The 17622-nt window shown below is 45.0% G+C and overlaps 1 protein-coding gene across 1 annotated transcript in view; it reads left to right on the forward strand.

Annotated features, from left to right (window-relative positions):
• Window positions 1–17622, forward strand: part of ANTXR1 (ANTXR cell adhesion molecule 1) — a 197509-nt gene that overhangs the window by 76390 nt on the left and 103497 nt on the right. Inside the window, exon 10 of the mRNA XM_041755120.1 lies at window positions 7325–7423. Within this exon, the coding sequence (XP_041611054.1) occupies window positions 7325–7423 (99 nt within the window). The remainder of the gene's footprint in view (window positions 1–7324; window positions 7424–17622) is intronic.

Below are 17622 nucleotides of genomic sequence, written 5' to 3' on the forward strand. Positions count from 1 at the left end.
CCACGTTCAGACCATGGCTCCAAGTCCCACATTTTAAAAATGGTACTGACAAAGGTTTGCCCATAGAAGAGGTGATGGATCAGGAAACAGTACCAAAAATGTATTCACTGATCAGTTCTTTCTTTCTTTTTTACTTTCTTCCTTTCTTTCCCCTCCTCTTCCCTCCTTCCCTTCCTCTTTCTTTTCCTTCCTTTTTTTTCTTGCTTTCCCATTTTCTCTTCTTCCGAGCTTCCTCCCTTCTTGCTCTCCATCACCTCTTAGTGTCTACTATGTCCCAAGCAATATGAAAAGTTAGGAGTACACAAATCCAGAGCGCTTGCTCCCAACCACCCGTGAAGCTCACAGCCTGCTCTAGGAGACGGTCTTATGTTCACATAAGTACAAGCCCCACGTGAGGCACTAGGGTGGAGATCGGCTCCAAGAGCAGCAGGAGCAGTAACGAGATGCTGGTGGAATGAGCGAGGACTGGAGTAACCATGGAGATTCACACACAGAACGGAGACACTTGCGAGAGCATCTTCGGATATTTAAGAATTCTCATGCGGAAAGGAATTCTTATGCTTTATTATGTGTAGCTTGAGGAGACCACCATGGAGAAGCTGGGGAGGAAATCAGGGAGGCAAATTTTGGCTTAACACGTGGAACATTTACAACTAAAACTTTCCAGCAGAGGAGTGGCTGCTCTGAACTCTCCACCCGTAGAATTATGTGAGCATTGGCCATTTGTAACCGTATGCCATCACCCTTTCGATGTCCTTTATAACTTGAATTTTTCTAAAGTCTTAATTCAATTGCAGCTCAGGCATTAATGGCTGAATTTTTTTTTTTAATGGCCAAGAATCCAGTATACCTGGCATGATTTTGCATGTTAACAGGAAGTCTTTATGGGGAAAGGGAATGAGAAGGGTATCTAATCTGCTCTAATCAAAAAGAATTTCATTCAATGTCATGAGTTCAACTATTTGGAGCAAGAGCCTTCCCAGAACTCCTGCACTGCCAGAGGTTATAAATGGGCAGCCTACAAGCCCTTTCCAGTCTGCACACAGGTCCTTTCTGATCTACACACATAAAACAAAACAAAACACCAGTTTATAATATAATGATATTCTGGAATTAGATAGTGGTTACGGTTGTACGACTTTGTGTATATAATACAAGCCACTGAATTGCACTTTTATTTATTAAAAATAATTGCTGACATTTAAAAAAATTCAGACTCCCACCTTGTCTTGAAAAATCAAATCTAGTAACACTGGGCCCGTATTTATTGCAAGGTGATGATTAATTGGAGGCTAATAACTTCTCTTTTTAAAAGAAGCATGGACTCTTACCCGTTCACCATACGCCCACCATTCCCCTTTGTCACCCCAATACCCCAGCATATGGTTACTGTTTAGTGTGGTGCTCACGTCTGTGTTGCCTATATTTACAGTTCCTGCTCTCCATGTAGGAAGTCCCCTGCTGTGGGAGAGCCTTTAGAGCACCTTTGACATTACCTGCTTTTAAATAGTTCCAGGTCTCTTTTTAAAAGTTCACAATTAAATATTTGTGCAGATTAGCCTCTGCAGTGAGGAGAGCTGCCCCTTGTTAGGTTGGCCTTGCCTAGTTCAGCTCCTCTCCAGGAATCGCACCCTTGGCCTAAGTATAATTTCCCTCTGGTCCCACTCAGTTGGCCCCAAACTCCCAGCGTTCTATGTAAGCACGTCCTCCAGGAAGGAACTAATTGGAATCAAGTGTGCAGCCTGCCAACTGCTGTACATATGAAGTTGTTGTACTCCAGACACGGAAGGAGATTATATTTAGCTCCTCACGTTGTCGTTTCAGAAGCAACTGTCCCGTTCCTACTGTGTGGTTTCCCACTGTTGGTAGTCAAACTGGGCGGGTTCGTGCAGAAAGAAGGCCTTGCTAGGCCTCCTGTTTACCATTTGGAATTGGGTGCTCAGCCCAGACACTTTTGAGCGACATCAAACAGTGGTTTCATTTCTTTCGCATTTCATTGTGTTCAGAGAGCTCCAGCCTGGCCCCTAGGCACCTCTTTGGAGTGGCTTGTTTAATTCTCTGCTTGGCCCTTCTTTTTCATTTAAAGATGTTTCCGTTTGGAGGCGGGACTGTCAGGCACTGTTAGTGGAAATGTAAAATAACACGGTCACTTTGGAAAATAGTCCTGAGCGTTTCCTTAAAATTGAAACACACTACACCTGTCGTCTGACCTGGCAGTTCTACTCCCAGGTATTTATCCAAGAGAAAAGGAGCTCTATATCCAGAGAGAGACTGGCACACGAAAGTTTGTAGCTGCTTCATTTTTAAGAGCCAAAAACTGCGAATAACTCAAATGTTCATCAACATTTGGTGATGGATAAATAAATCGTGGTTTATCCATATAATGAATGATACTCGGCAATAAAAAGGCATAGACTCTGCCTAAATCTCGATAAGTCTGGGTGAGTTTTTAAATAATTATGCTGGGTAAGAGAAGCCAGACCAAACAAAAAAGTTATTTACTGTATGATGCCATTTACATAAAACTCTTTAAAAAATGCAGACTAATCGTACAACAGAGGCAGATGAGTGGTTGCATGGGATCAGCGGTTGTGTGGTCAGGAGCCAGAGATTACAAAGGGCACTTGGAAACTTTTGAGTACGATGATGTGTTCACTATCCTGATGGTATTGTCCCATGATTGCACACGTATGTCCAAATTTGTCAAACTATATAACTTTATATGCACATTATTGTATGTCAGTTATATCTCACTAATGCTGTTATAATCAAATAGCTATAAAATTTAAGTGTTCTAGAATAATGTCGGTATCAGAGGGCACTGAACCCACATCAGTCTCTTATGTTTTGATGTCCATTAAGCATCTAAGAGGAAAGTGAATTCAAACTATCTCATAAGGGGAAACAGCAGTAGCAATAATTTTGCACAGAAATCTTAGGTGACCAGAGCACGTGGAGAATACACACATGTCTCCTTTTCAGATCATGAGATACTCTCACCTGCAGATAATAGGTGATCTTTATTCACATCATCTCAAAACTCTGTTCCACATTTCTTTTTCTTTTTTTAAAGATTTTATTTACTTATTTGTGAGAGACACAGAGAGAGAGGCAGAGACACAGGCAGAGGGAGAAGCAGGCTGCACACAGGGAGCCCGACGCAGGACTCGATCCCGGGGGGGCCCAGGGTCACGGCCTGAGCTGAAGGCAGGCGCTCAACCACTGAGCCCCCCAGGGCACCCCTCCATATTTCAAAAAATAAAAAAGGAAAAGAAACGAAATCAAAGAAACAAAGGGAGGGGACAGGATAGAATAAGTTTATCCAGTTATTCACAGACTTCATTTTTTTCTTTTTTTAAATTGAGCTTTAACTCCTGTACCATAAAATTCACCCTTTCAGAAAGTGCAATTCAGTGGTTTGTATTATATACACAAAGTCGTACAACCATAACCACTATCTAATTCCAGAATATTTTCATCGCTCCCTGAAGAAACCCACGCCCATTAAGCAGTCAGTCCCCATGTCCCCTTCCCTGCAGCCCTGGCATCTGCCAGTTGATTCTCTTTCTCTATGGATTTGCTAAACTTTTCATATGGAAATGAAATGCAACGGAATCGTACATCATGCAGCCTATCATGTCTGGCACCATGTTTTCAAGGTTCATCCATGTCTTAGGGTGGGTCAGAACTTGATTCCTTTCTTGGGTGAATAATATTCCATTGTATGAATGCCGTGGTCTTCAGCTGATAGACACTTGGGCTGTTTCTACTCTTGCTATAATGAATAGTGCTATTATGGACATACACATACAAGTTTTTGTGTGGACATACATGGTCTGTTCTCTTGAGTAGACACCTACGAGTGAAATTTGTAGGTCCTGCGGTAACTGTAGGTTTACTTTTTTGAGGAGCTGCCAAACTGTTTTACAAAGCAGCTGCACCATTTTGCATTCCCAGCAGCAACGTCTGAGGCTCCTACTTTATTCACCAGCACTTGTTTTTGCCCATCTCTCTTATTACAGCCATTCTCGTTAGCACGGAGTGATATCTCATTGTGGTTTTGATCTGTGTTTCCCTAATGAGTTATGATGTGAAGCTTCTTCTCAGGCATTGACTTTTTTAAGCCTCAGAAAATAAGCAGGATTAGACCTGACCCTACATGAAACAATGACCACCTTCTCCTTCTTCTTTATTCCTTTTCTGTACCAAGATATGTCTCTTATTTATTTCAGTACTGGGACCGACTCAGCCCCGGGTTAGGCACACTCAAAAACCTTTCAGAAATAGAAATGATGCCCTCGGCCACTGGGAAGTTTAAATTACTATTGAGAATAAAGTGAGGAAAGAATCATGATAAACACACACCTCAAAGAATATATATCTTAAAAGATTGGATTAGAGATCATTTTCGAGTCGAAATTCCTGCCCCCAAAAGCCCTACAACCCCTAAACACTTCTTGCAGGAGCCATCACCCAACAGGCAAATTGCATAAAAACACTTAGCTGTACGTATTGTGAGGGGTAGGTTCGGGGCTTTCTGGATAAATGAACTTAAATCATCTGTCCTGGTGCTGGGGTGTCCTGGTTCTCACTTGCTGGCAGACTCGTGAGACAGAGTTTGGTTATATAACTTGTATGTGCGAAGGGCTGACATTCCAGGCAGGCTGCAGGGTCAGACGCTTGGGCTCTTCTGGAAACCAAATGTGCGCAGGAACACAGCAGCTGCACCCAGCAGGGTGGGAGCGCCCAGGCTCTACCGCGCTTCCCGGAGCTCCGGTTCCCCCACAGTCTCCCCAGGCCGAAGGGGCTACATCGCTCGGTTTCCACCATTGCCACGTCATGGGTTCCGGCTGGTTTTCTTTCTAAATACCCTGGGGTCAGGCCAAGAAGACATGTGGGCAGACTTTTTTTTTTTTTTTTTTTTTTGTATAGAGGACTCAGCAGCTGAACGGGTAATGCTAGAACATGGTGTTAGAGGCGAGAGCTTGGCACGTGGCCTGCATTTCCAGAGTCTTGTCTCCTTCCACTAATGTTTGAGGAAACAAGAGGAGAAGCCCGGCAGTGAGGCAGAAAAACATTTTGCATCAGCAAAAGTGTCCAGCGGCAGATTACTGGATGTCTCACGTCCAAAATAAAGAACAGAAGTAGGTTTCTATAGGCTTTCCACAGGCTTAAAGAGTAAATAAGATACGATAAGACTCTCCCACAGTGCTTGACCCGTAGTAGAAGGCTTGTTGAAGCAGCTGTGGCGTCAGCCCCATGCCCGGCAGGATTCTCAACAAATTGTCCGTCCTTCTAAACTTAGCAATTGTGTATATGTGTCAACATGCATATGTTAAGCCTTGATATCCACAGGACTTGTGGTCCCGAAAAACCATTTGCCCGTGACCTTAATTATCCTAGCTCAAAACTAAGGCAGTGGACACTTGGATACTCCCAGTTTTGCTGCTTCCGAATTGCATGACCTTGAGCAGGTCACTTAGGATGTCGAAACCTCAATCTCCTTGTTGTCAAGGTCCTTCCTACTCCCAAAAGCGTTCTGTTCTAACTCGTATGTTTGTGGCACCTGCGGAGCCTCTGGCTTCTCTCGCGTGGGTTTCAACTTCTTGCTTCCCCGTCCCGGCCAGACTCCCTTTTCCACGAGACAGAAAACCTGTCTACCACTAAAATAAATAATCATTATTTATGTGTAATTCGTGCTTTTAAAAATCGCGACATCGGTCTCTAAATTGGCCATTTGTCACAAGATGGTGAGGCTCCATTTCAGCCTAATGGCTGAGTCCGAAGGGCCTGGCATTTGATGCCCGGCGCACTTTGATTCCAGCTCCCCTCTGATAACGTGATCTGGGACCAGTCACCTAACCTCACTCAGATCAGTTTTCTCATTTGTACCTCCCTGGGCTGTGCTGAGGCACAAATGACGTTGAACACATACGAGGCTTAGCACGGGGCTGGCGCACGATGAGGGGGGCCTTTAGCATCCGATATTAGTATCTCGGCATACGCGATCTCTAAATTAGTTTCCTGGGAACGAAGGTGACTAGCACTCATGCACTTATTAAACTTTGGAAGAGTCCCACATGCCAATTCTCTAATCCCATTCTTCTTCCAACAAAAAAATGTCCATTTGTATGGCGATTTACAGCTCAAGATCCACTTTTACAAATACTGCCTTTTCCCTCTGACTTTTAGTCTGGTTTCTTTCTTATATACCGCACAGCATAATCCAAAGCCCCAATCTTTATACACCAAAAAATGACCAAAAAGAAGAAGAAGAGGAAGAGGAAGAAGAAGAAGAAGAAGAAGAAGAAGAAGAAGAAGAAGAAGAAAGAAGAAAAGAAGAAGAAGAAGAAGAAGAAAGTAGAGCATGGGCTATTAGTTACTATCAAACTTAAGAGTATTTCTAAGCTAATAATTTAGCTGATTTATTTTCCTTTTGTAAGACTATTGTGAAGGATGGTTATATGGACTTCGTAAGGGTTCTCTTAACTGTGAGTTCGACACGCATTCTGCTAACGTGAACTTGGTATGCAGGGCCAGACACCTGCAGTTAGTCTCTCTCCTATCTTGAGAGACGCCGGTGCCACCCGGAGGAGCCATCGTCAGTTCCGGCAGACGGTGCAGGACAGTGGCCCCCGGATAAGCAAGATCTTGACTTGTTGCTCAGTCCAACTATTCCCACGCCATCCTGGGTGCTAGTGCTGTGTGCCCAGAGGAGACAGGGGGACCTGGAGCAGGATCAAATAATTCCCAACCTAAAGGAACATTGTTCTAGTCGTGGAAGAAAAGACACCACCATCAGTGCACAATCACTTGCCACAGCGTTTAGGACAGACTGTGGATGGCATGAGGTGGCGATTTTCAAAACCTGTTGGGCCCCTCGGGCTCTAAAGAAATCCTTGCAGGGGAGTCCAGCTCGTAAACCGACCTAAGGGGTCCTGAGCCGATGGGGGCCGAGGGGAGGGCGCCCCCCGCTGCGGGCCCGGCTTCAGGGTCACAGCCTTCAAAGCTGCCGGGACTTGAGAGATGGGCAAGATTTGGGTGGATAGAGAAGCGGGGCCGAGGCATTCCGGGCAGGGGAAACACGGGCCAGGGCAAGGGTGGGAACCCCAAGTAAGACACCGCACGCCGCCTCCGGCCCGCAGCGAGCCGGTGGGAGTGGGTGGCTAAGGGCGCCCCGGCTGTTGGCTGCCCACCCGAGTCCGGGCCCCGAGGCCTTCAGCCTGGCGAGGCGGCCAACCAGTGCCCCCCACCAGGGCGGGGGCAACTTGGGGTTAACGGACGGCAGTCAGATGATGACACGACTTGTCCTTACTCCTTTCAGAATCGTTCCAAGTAGTGGTGAGAGGAAACGGCTTCCGACACGCCCGCAACGTGGACAGGGTCCTCTGCAGCTTCAAGATCAACGAGTCCGTCACACTCAGTAAGTCCCGCGCAGCTGTGGCTCCTCGGCCGTGTCGGGCGGCTCGGCCACCCCCGGCCACCCCCGGGCGCCCCAGCAGGGTCCTGCCCCCCAAGGCCTCCCCGCCGGGCCTCGGGCCCCCACCGCGGCCTCCCTGGAGAGGCCAGCGCGTCCCTGCAGAGGCCTGGGTCCCGTCGCGTGTAACCGTGCGGAATAGATGGTCTGAATTCATTAATTCTGAATAAACCAAAAGCCAGACTGTTAGGCTTGCATGTGTAGACTCTGGAAGCTTTTCCAATCTGGATGATTCGAGCCTGGAGTGGCCAAGAAACTCATCATGGTGAGTACCTGACGTGAGATACAGGAACGTGGGGGGAAGGCGAGGTGCGCTTCATGCGAGAAGTGATTTCCCTACCCTGGCTCTCTGCAAGGCGTCGCAGCAGGCAGGTGCTTCAGTTAAGGGCGCGTGTGGTTCGTGTGGCGCCCGGGCGAGGCGGGGCATCTGGTTTTGGGGGCGCAGGTGCACGGGCGCGGTTCTGAGTCACATCTGGCATCCATCACACAGACAATTATCGATTCGGTATCTGCAGTGACAAACGGTGTATTCTTACACATCACACATTCTGTGTAATGCTGGGTCCTCTTAGATGCTTCACACGTGCGTGCCACAGTGACCCTGGGGGGTCAAAGATCACGGGCCCGGCTGGAGCCGCACGTCTGCTCGCTCGGTGGGGACCCTCGCGTCGGCCCCCTGGTAGCCTCGTGGCATAGGTGCTGTCTTGCTTTTAAAAAGGAAGAGTTGGGGATATGCCTTCTTAAGACCACTTGCCTATTGAAACAGAGATAGGCCAACATCCTCACAAACGTTCCTTACAAACATCCAGAATCCCTGGCCTTGGACTAATTCCAAACATTTGAAACATTCGGTTCGTTTTCTTGATACTTGGAAGTGCTCTCACATATCCCAAAAGTGCATGCTATTTGAAAACATTTTGAAAAAAAAAAATCCCTAAACGGTCGTAGCGTGAAAGTTGGACTTTTGCCCTCTACCGACTTCTTGCCTTCTCTTCCCTTTCGATTGTGCTGTCGCTCGAGTACACCTGCCCTCTCTTCTTAGCCCAAATCTCAAATCTAAGATGAGAAACTCCTGAGGGTTAACCTCAAAGATGTCAAGCCTTCTAAAGTCGGCTTCCCAGACGCGCGAGGCTCCGGACCCAACCCCTCTCTAAGGATGAATGGAAATGGGGCGCAGTGTTGGCATTGCCCCAAAGGTTACACAGAGATGCTGTGCTAGCATAACATGAACTGCAGATGTACCCTGGACTTGTAGAGGGACATCCCGAAGGCTTGTTTTCCAGCTTCTCCTTGAAATTTTGTTCCTTGGGAAACCCAGCACATCCTCCTTCTCCCTCCTCCCTTCCTCTCCTAATACATACTTGTAAACACCTGCACAGGCTCTCCACCTCATTCACGTTCAAGGACGAATAGGGCCCACAGGGGTAGGGAATCTGGCTGGAGCCTGATTGTGCTGACAATTTGGAGCAGAGGGAGGCAGTGACTCAGCTATATGACATCCTGCAAGCAACACTCCTACTCTCAAACATACGGTTATTAAAAATATCCCAAGGGGGAAAAATTGTAATTTGAATAAACCATTCGTCCTTCATTTATTAATTCTCCTACTCACTTCCATTCGGTAAATGATACGAACAAGAAACTGTGGAGGACAGAACAGATAAATAAACTTGAAAATGCAACATAGTCAGATCTACATTTTTCTCTCTACCTTATGAATGCAACGGTCCCTATTGAGTCACCTCTGTGAAATAAAATAAATTTAGATTCCTTTACTTTTCCCATTCTCCTTTCCCATCTCTAGATCCCAAGTTTTAAAATATTATTTTCACTTTTATAGTATGTATTTCCTCTTTCAATATTTTTTTCTTAAATGCTGCATTATATTTTGTAACAGGAAGAGAATATAATGCCATTATTGATCAGAAAAAGATTAATTGATTTCCCAGTAACAAAACTAGGGCTGTTGAAGGCCCCAGAGTCTTCCAACAAATAATACAATAGCAGATTGCATGAAGCCAAAACTGCAACACATAAAGGAACAAATTGAAAGATTATATTTATAGTGGGAGATGCTAATGTGACTTTCCAAGTCTTTGAATGAATAATAAAAAAAATTATATAGAACAGATATATAAATATGTTTTTAAATGGCTGTGAATGTCCTTAAACATTTATTGTATTAAGACACAAATAAAAATGCCAGCATATTAATGCCAAAAGGTAGAACTTATTTAAATATATTCTTTGATGATAAACATAACCAGAAAATAAAAAGCATAGCTTAACACCTACCTCTCTCACACTTTTCTTGCCATTGCTCAAAAATAAGATCAACAGATCAACGTAGAAACTTAGAAATCTAAAACAGTTTATGGATTTGCATTCAACATAATAGATCCAGAAATTCTAGGTAAAATATGATTTTAAAAATTGCAGGGATGCCTGGGTGGTTCCATCAGTTGAGTGTCTGACTCTTGATTTCAGCTCAGGTCATAGTCTCAGGGTCATGGGACTGAGCTCCACATTAGGCTGTTCTCTCTCTCTCTCTCTCTCTCTCTTTTTAAATAAAAGTCCATCAGTTCCTCGTTAAAGCTGAAGTCACACAGTAGAGACAGGTGGTCTGAAGGATAATTAAAAGATGGTAGCCGGTTGGGTCCAATCTGTTCTTCTGTGAGCAAATCAAGAGCTGACTTTACACTTAGAGCATGTTTAGAATACCAGATATAATCCAGTGTATGCCGGCATTCCCCTGAGGTCTGGATCTTCCAGGTAGTATACGGAGGTTCTGACTGCCCATCAGCACTCACCAGCTTGTACGCACTGTTCAGATTGAGGCTGGAGGAAGCAAAGTGTTTGTAGACCTCCTCTGTTGGCTTTGCATTGAAGTCCCCACAAACAATGAAGGGAATCTTTGCTCCTTGGGTGATGTTCTGCAGGTTCTGAAGAAGGTCACAGCCTTGAGCTGAGCAAAATCGTTCCCAGCCGGTATGTGCTCTCTCTCCCTCTCCCTCTGCCTCTCCCCCCGTTCCCACTCTAAATAAATAAAATCTTTAAAAAAATTTATAATGTGTAACCCTACTCAAAAGAAGGAAACTCTCAGATATAGGAAACACAAAAGGGAATGCAAAGTCTTTGCAGTAAGCAAAGCTGTGGAGGCTAGTCCTGAGGATCTGCCTATACTGATGGAGATGTAGGACATCAGCCTGTGCAGGGCAGCAGGCTAGAGCAGAGCCCCCTGCAGAAATTCAGCTCCAAAGGGCTATACCACAGATTAACTAAGATTGGAAAAAGCATTGGCTGCTCAGTGACTCAAACAAGCAGGGAGATAAGAATAAGGTATTATTCCACCTACATGATACAGAAGCACCAAGGCAGGAAACAAACCCTAAAATGTGTCCATGACTATTCTGATCCCTGTGGCCCTGGCAGTGGCAATGTACATCTAACCCAATGTATAGCACTGCTACAGCCAACAACCCCCTTTGAAAAAGTGCTCACAGCACCAAATGCCCAGCCACGTGAAGATGAATGAAAAAAGCAGGAGAACAAGAAAAGAACAATTTAAAAGAGCAGGTAAATAAACACATGTAAAGTGTGTAAAGAGATCAGTGAGACCAAGGGGAAGACCATTCAACAAAAGCAGATCTACAGAAGAACCTAGTGTAAATTCTAGAGTCGAGAAAGTTTATTCACTGAATTGCAATATAATGGATGAATTTAGCAGTGTGCTTAGACACAGGTGAAAATGACATGCATGAACTGGAAAAGAGAGACAAAAAGAATCCAGCCAAAGCACCAAAGCCAGATTCTTTTCACCCAAGTTTTGCAAGACATTAAGGGACAGGTGATGCATATCTAAAACACAAAACATATAGAGAAGAAGCATCTTAATTCATTTTATAATAATTATATAATCTTCATTTTTTTGAAAAACTGGTCAAAGACGGTAGAAGTAGAGAATATTTGAGATCAAGCTCATCGATGACAAACATCTAATAAAATACTGACAAACAAAATCCAGCAATGTATCTAAAAATAACCAGCATTGTTAAGCCAATTTTGAAGAATGAGAGAGAATCTGTCTCTTGCATAGCAAAACTTTTTTATTCCAAGAAAGTATAAAATTCATCATCCATTCCAAATTTTAAAAATATATAGTTTTCGAAAACCAGGAACAGGATAAAACTTTTTCAACACAATAAAAATATATCTGTATTTGTGAATTCAAAACCCAACAGCATTGAATAGTAAATCACCGGATAGAGATATCCACTTTATAGTCAGGAAGGAAAAAACAGGACAACCTGTTTCACCATTCTTATTTAGTATTGATCTGAACATTCTAGCAGCCGTCCAGTAGAACTTCCTGTGATGATGGAAATGTTATAAAATGGTAGCTAAATGGTAATCACAAGGCACATGTGGCTCCTGAGGACTTGAAATGTGGCTAGTGCAACTGAGGAACCGAATTTTAGACTTAACTTCCATGTCAGTAGCTGCCGTGACTACTGTACTGGGCAACACCACAGTTATCACAATAACACAAGAAAACTAATGAGAGATCTAAGTACAGAAAAGGGGGTCAAACATCATGGCTTTGAAATCATGGTTGTATCCTTCTGGAAAATTAAAGAGAATCGATTACTCACCTAAAAAGGTTATTAAACTGGGTAATTTTAAAATAAAAATAACTCCCTTATAATAATCAATTGTTTTGCCAGAGTTCATTAATGATCGATTAGAATGCATCCCACGAGAAATAGAACAGCAACATAAAAAATTAAGTAAGAACTAATATAACCAAACTGGTGAAGATACATAGGAAGAAAGTGAGAAAACTCGGTGAGGGATATGAAAGTAGAAGTAAACCGAGAAGCAGCACAGGGTCACGCGTACATACGCACTGGAACTAAACCACCCAGGAGAAGAATCCTGGCCTAAGCCTGTGTGACCGTGGCAAGTTATTTAACATCTCTATGCCTTACTTTCTCTCTCTGTAAAATGAAGATAGCAATAAAAGCACCTCTTTCATGAATCGCTTTGAGGTTTAAATGTGGGAAGTGGAGCTTAGAAGTGGGCCTGGCACTCAGAAAGCAGTGGATCATTGTTGGCTGCTGGTATTAATAAATAATTATGACTATTACTATCATTAAATGGAGCAGCAACTCAGTACTATAAAGACATCAATTGTCTTCAAATTAATATTTACTTTTAAAACTATTACAATGAAAATTCCAATGGGACTTTTTTAAATCAACAGAATAATTCTAAACTTTATATGGAAGAATGAACATTCAAGAATGGCCAAGAAAAATGTGGAAACTTGCCCTAGCTGATTTTTAAGATGTATAAAAGAGCTGCAGTAATTGGTAATTGAAATGATGTATAACTGGTGCCACAGAAGGCAAACTGAGGATTGGAACAGGAAAAACAAAGTCCACAAACAGAGACAAACACTTATGTGAATTTAATATAAAATAAAGTGACCTTTCTAATCAACAGGAAAAGAATGGATTATTCCCCCAAAGTGGTGTTGAGATGACTGGCTAGCTACTTGGAAAAACAATTCAGTGAGATTTCTATCTCACACCTTACATAGAAACAAATTCCAGATGAAAAATTTAAATGTGGACATGAAACTATAAAAGTTCTAGAAGGACACAAAAATAAACATTTACACAGTTTTCTAGTAGGGGGAGGCTTTTTAAGCATAGCACTGGAGGAGATAGAATAAAGGAAAAATTTAATAGTTTAAGTACGTATATTTTTTTAAATTTTTCTGTTACCGCCCCCTCAAAATCTAAAGGGAACAGAAAATGGGCAAAATTATTTAAAAGACCTATAACAAATAAGGAGTCAATAACCTTAATATACAATCTGCTCTTAAAATCAGTTAAAAAAAATAGTGAGCACCTCAATGGGTGAAAGCTAAGAAAGGGAAATTTACGAGAACAAGAGTGGAAAATGCTTGTTGTAAGCAAAGACATGCAAATTGAAATAATCTATCAACCTGGCAAAGATTAACAATACAATGCCTGGTATTGGCAAAAATATAGGGGGACAGGTGTTTTCATTCGTCATTGGTGGGATACCACTAAATCTTGTAGAAGGTAGTTCTTAAAAAGAAGCAACTGCTTTTATACATTTTTGACCCAGAATTTCCACTTTGACTTCATCAAAAGGGAACGATTGGGAATATTTACAAGGACTTGGCTACAAGATGTTCATCCTGACATCACTTACAATAGCAAAAGGAAAAAGGAAGAGGAAGAGAGAGGGGGAGGAGGAGGAGGAGAAGGAAGGATGGATGGAAGGATGCATAGAAAGAAAGAAGGAAGGAAGGAGGAAGGAAGGAAGGAAGGAAGGAAGGAAGGAAGGAAGGAAGGAAGGAAGGAAGGAGGAAGCCAAAACATCTAAATGGTAATGATATAAATGTTGAACAATAGATAATTTGTTATATGAATCATACTTGACCCCTATGTAATTAATGTGTGGGAAAGAACAGTTGCTGATGTGGGAAAATGTTAATAATACAGTCACAAAGGTTAAAAAACGGCCCCTCCGTAATGTTTGTTTTATACACATACTTTTTATGCAGAGACTTGAAAACGCATCGAAATGTTAACAATAGTTACCTCTGAATGAGACCACTATTAATTTTTTTCTTCTAAGTTTTCTACAATCCTATGTCTCTTATGTAACGAGAAAAAAAGAATCCACAATAGTTGCTTAAAATTTAATTTTTAACATTCTTGTTAATTATTTACTCCTAGCACACGTCTTAAGTTTAGCATTTGGTTGATTCTCCGATCACCAGGTTGAACTCACTCCTGGCCAAGAAGATAGCTTGGAAGTCTTCACACGAACTTTATTTATTCTGGCCACGCTTTTTCCTACTCCAGTATTTAACATATTGTGCCAAGAAAAGATCCGCTTTCGATTGGAAATCCATTTGCAGACAGATTAGAATGCTAAAAAGGAAAACACTGGGGTTTGAGCTGAGAAATGATCCGTTTTCATGAACAGTAAATTAAAAATGGGCTTTTTATCAATGCAGTAATGAAAAACATGCTGGACTATCCTGGGGCTGCGTGGCAAGGTAGGAGGTGTGACTATAAACAAAGAAACTGGTTTTTACCCAACTCCCTAAAATTCAACTTCCCAGGCCATGTGAGAAGTCAGTTTCCTGGTTTTACGGGCACACTTAACTTTTTTGATACAAGATGTTATTTCCCGGCTTGCCCTCCGGGCCTCCTCCTCCAAGCTAGGCTTGGCCCAGCTTTACTTTCTGTTCACTCTCAAAGGAGAAAACTTGCCCCTTTGAAGATATTTTCTCAAACTCAACATGAGTCATGAAGGCAGTTCCAAGAGCTCCAAAGAGGGGCTCAGCTTCCTGGGGGGCGAGAGACCACACTCCCTCGAATGCAGGGGTTCCAGTGTGTTTGTTTTCAAAAATCTGTCCAACTGTCCAGAAACTGTGCTCCAGATCTCAGCCGCATCTGGGCCGGGGCTGCTGCGGGCACCCTAAGGAGATCGCTGAGTGCACCCACGCGGCACCCACGCGCAGGTGGGCAGGGCGGGCCGCGGGGACGAGGCGAACCTCTCAAACAAGGGCTTTTGGTTTCCTTTCTCACGGGTTAGAGTACTGCACCCGTCGGTCAGAGGTACTGGGTGCAATTTGGGTGCATCCTGGGGGGTTGAGGTCGTCAGTGGTTGGGGTCACTGGGCACCTCAGGACGAAGAGCTATAACGGGGCATCTCCTCCTGCGGTGGCACATCGGGCTGCCCACCAGACTGTCCGGTCGTCGCGGTCGCTGCCTGCTACGCACCCGCCCTGGGTCCCCTGTGCCATCTCATGCCACCCTCACAGCACCCCCAGGGAAGGAGCCTTACTTGCCTCCGTTTTAGCTAAGTAGGAAACTAAAACCAGAAGTGCCCTCCTTGGCCAGAGGTAGAAGCAATTTGGACCTTGGGTGATCCAGAAACTTCTGATACTTCCAAAAACAAGGATGCCCGCCGGCCCTTGGGTCCCCTCATCCCAAACGTCCCTGGAACTCTGATACGTACCTCGTTGGGAGGTGCTGATTCCCACGACTCCCCTGCACCTCGTAGATGGGAAACCTGGGCTCAGAGAGATTTAGGTGCTTGCCCGAGGTCACCGAGCACCTTAGTAAGGAGCAAGCAAGACATGAACCCATAATCCAGGAAGAAGGCCGTGGCCGGGGAAGGGAGAGCGCAGGCTCCAGCGCGCAGCGTATGCCGTTGACCCTCCGTTTGCAGGTACAGCGCCCCGGTAGCTCCCTGGCTGGACCCTTGTCCTGGAAGTTGAGGACTTTCACGGTATCCAGCGGGCTTTCCCCTTTGCCCCTGCTTCCCAAAGAGCTCGGGTTTTGACAGTCATTTCTGAACTGGCTCCTGCCGGGACGGTGTCAGTGCGCGTTGCCGTCCTTAAGGCCCCGACAAGAATACAGTATGTGGACATTTACTGGAGCTTTGTGGGGCAGACAAAAGCCCCATTAATCTGGGGTGGGATGGACGTAAAGGGGGCTGGTCTCTACCCAAGCAAAACTCCAGTAGATTTTCGTAAAGAAAAATAGTAGGTGGTGAAGATTTTCCTTTCAAGTCATTTACATCCTGAGAAGTCAAACTAACTGTGCTGAGGACCAGTTCCAGAAGCCAGTGAGCCTAGAACCGCAGAGGTCACAGCCGTGTGTGGGACCAGGGGACGTATGAGCCCAAGCAAGACAATCCCGAGACTCACTGGCAAGGCCGCTGGATCCCGTCCCTGATCTAAATCCCACTTCCAGGGGGCCCTTTAGCCATAAAGCTCCACCAAGCAAAGTGGCCGGTGCTGCGCCTCCTACCGCCGGGAAGATCTGCACCCAGGACATCCCACGTGGAGGTGCTCTTCCTTACTCCACCCAGGTGTCTTGCACCGAACCTCAAGCTCTTCCTCCCCCCTCTCCCCATCACTTTATAACACCTCTGAGCTTTCTCGGACATTCTACCAAAACCCGGGGGCTGTGGACCACTCGGTAGCAGCTGAAGGACCTTCTACGATGGGCGAGATATATATATATATGTAAAGCCATGATAGACGTTATACGAGACTTTCTCACCTTGATACTGTCGACATTTGGGGCCAGGTAATTCTCTGTTGAGGGGGAGAAGGACGCCCTGTGCATCTCTGGTCTCTACTTCCTAAATGGCAGTGGTCCTTCTGGCCCAGTTTGACAAACAGAACTGTCTCAGATATTGCCCGCCATCCCCTGAGGGACAAAATCACCCCGTGGGGTGAACCCTGGCGCCGGGTGCATGTCCGCAGATCCTATTTCAATAGATGACTCTCTTCTTCTCACGCCTGTACCATCGGGCCCTGACACAACCTGGTAGCGGGGTCGCAAGACATAGTTTGCACCCACATTCGCGTCTTGTGTCTTTCAGGTGCCCGAGAGACCATGAACCCAGTGGCACCCCGCGTTAGTCACGATAGCTGACATGTCCGGTGCTCATTAAGGGCTGAGCATTGAATCCTATCATCTCATTAAAATTCACAACGACTTATGAAATGAGTAGGACTCCCATCTCATAGGCAAGATTTGCTGGGTTGCAGATGGGCTGGTAGCCAGGGGGTGACAAAGCTGGGATGGAACGGGAGGCTCGGCTCTTCACGTGCTCGTTATGTCTCCATGCTCGTCCACCCTGCCCCAGAGGACAGGAAGGGAAACCAAAAGACACATCCTGGAGACCTGTAACCTACGGGAACAGGTAAAATAGTTATGCATACGCCCAGGGACCTTCCCTGGAACCTGTTGGCCAGGCTCATCGCTTGGTCTCCTAGTGAACCAGCCAATGGGGGCTTCCAAGGAAACCTTCCAACCTTCCCAGGCCAGGGAAGAGGTGGGTGGATGTGGGTCATGCCTAAGAGGAAGGATGGGGGCCAGCTCGGTTCTGCAGCATTCCAGGCACCCCTGGGGCTCCAGCCGGGCATGAGAGGACGTCACAGTGGATGTGCTGTGTCCTGAGGATTGTTCCCGACTCGCCCCCACCCGCCTGCACTTCTCTACCATGTCGTCCCATTCACTTTTGACTCTTGCTTCTCACTGCTCCGACCTCAGCCTTTGTTCACGCTTTCCAAGTAG

Source organism: Vulpes lagopus, chromosome 5, assembly GCF_018345385.1.
Source record: "Vulpes lagopus strain Blue_001 chromosome 5, ASM1834538v1, whole genome shotgun sequence".
Lineage (NCBI taxonomy): Eukaryota > Metazoa > Chordata > Mammalia > Carnivora > Canidae > Vulpes > Vulpes lagopus.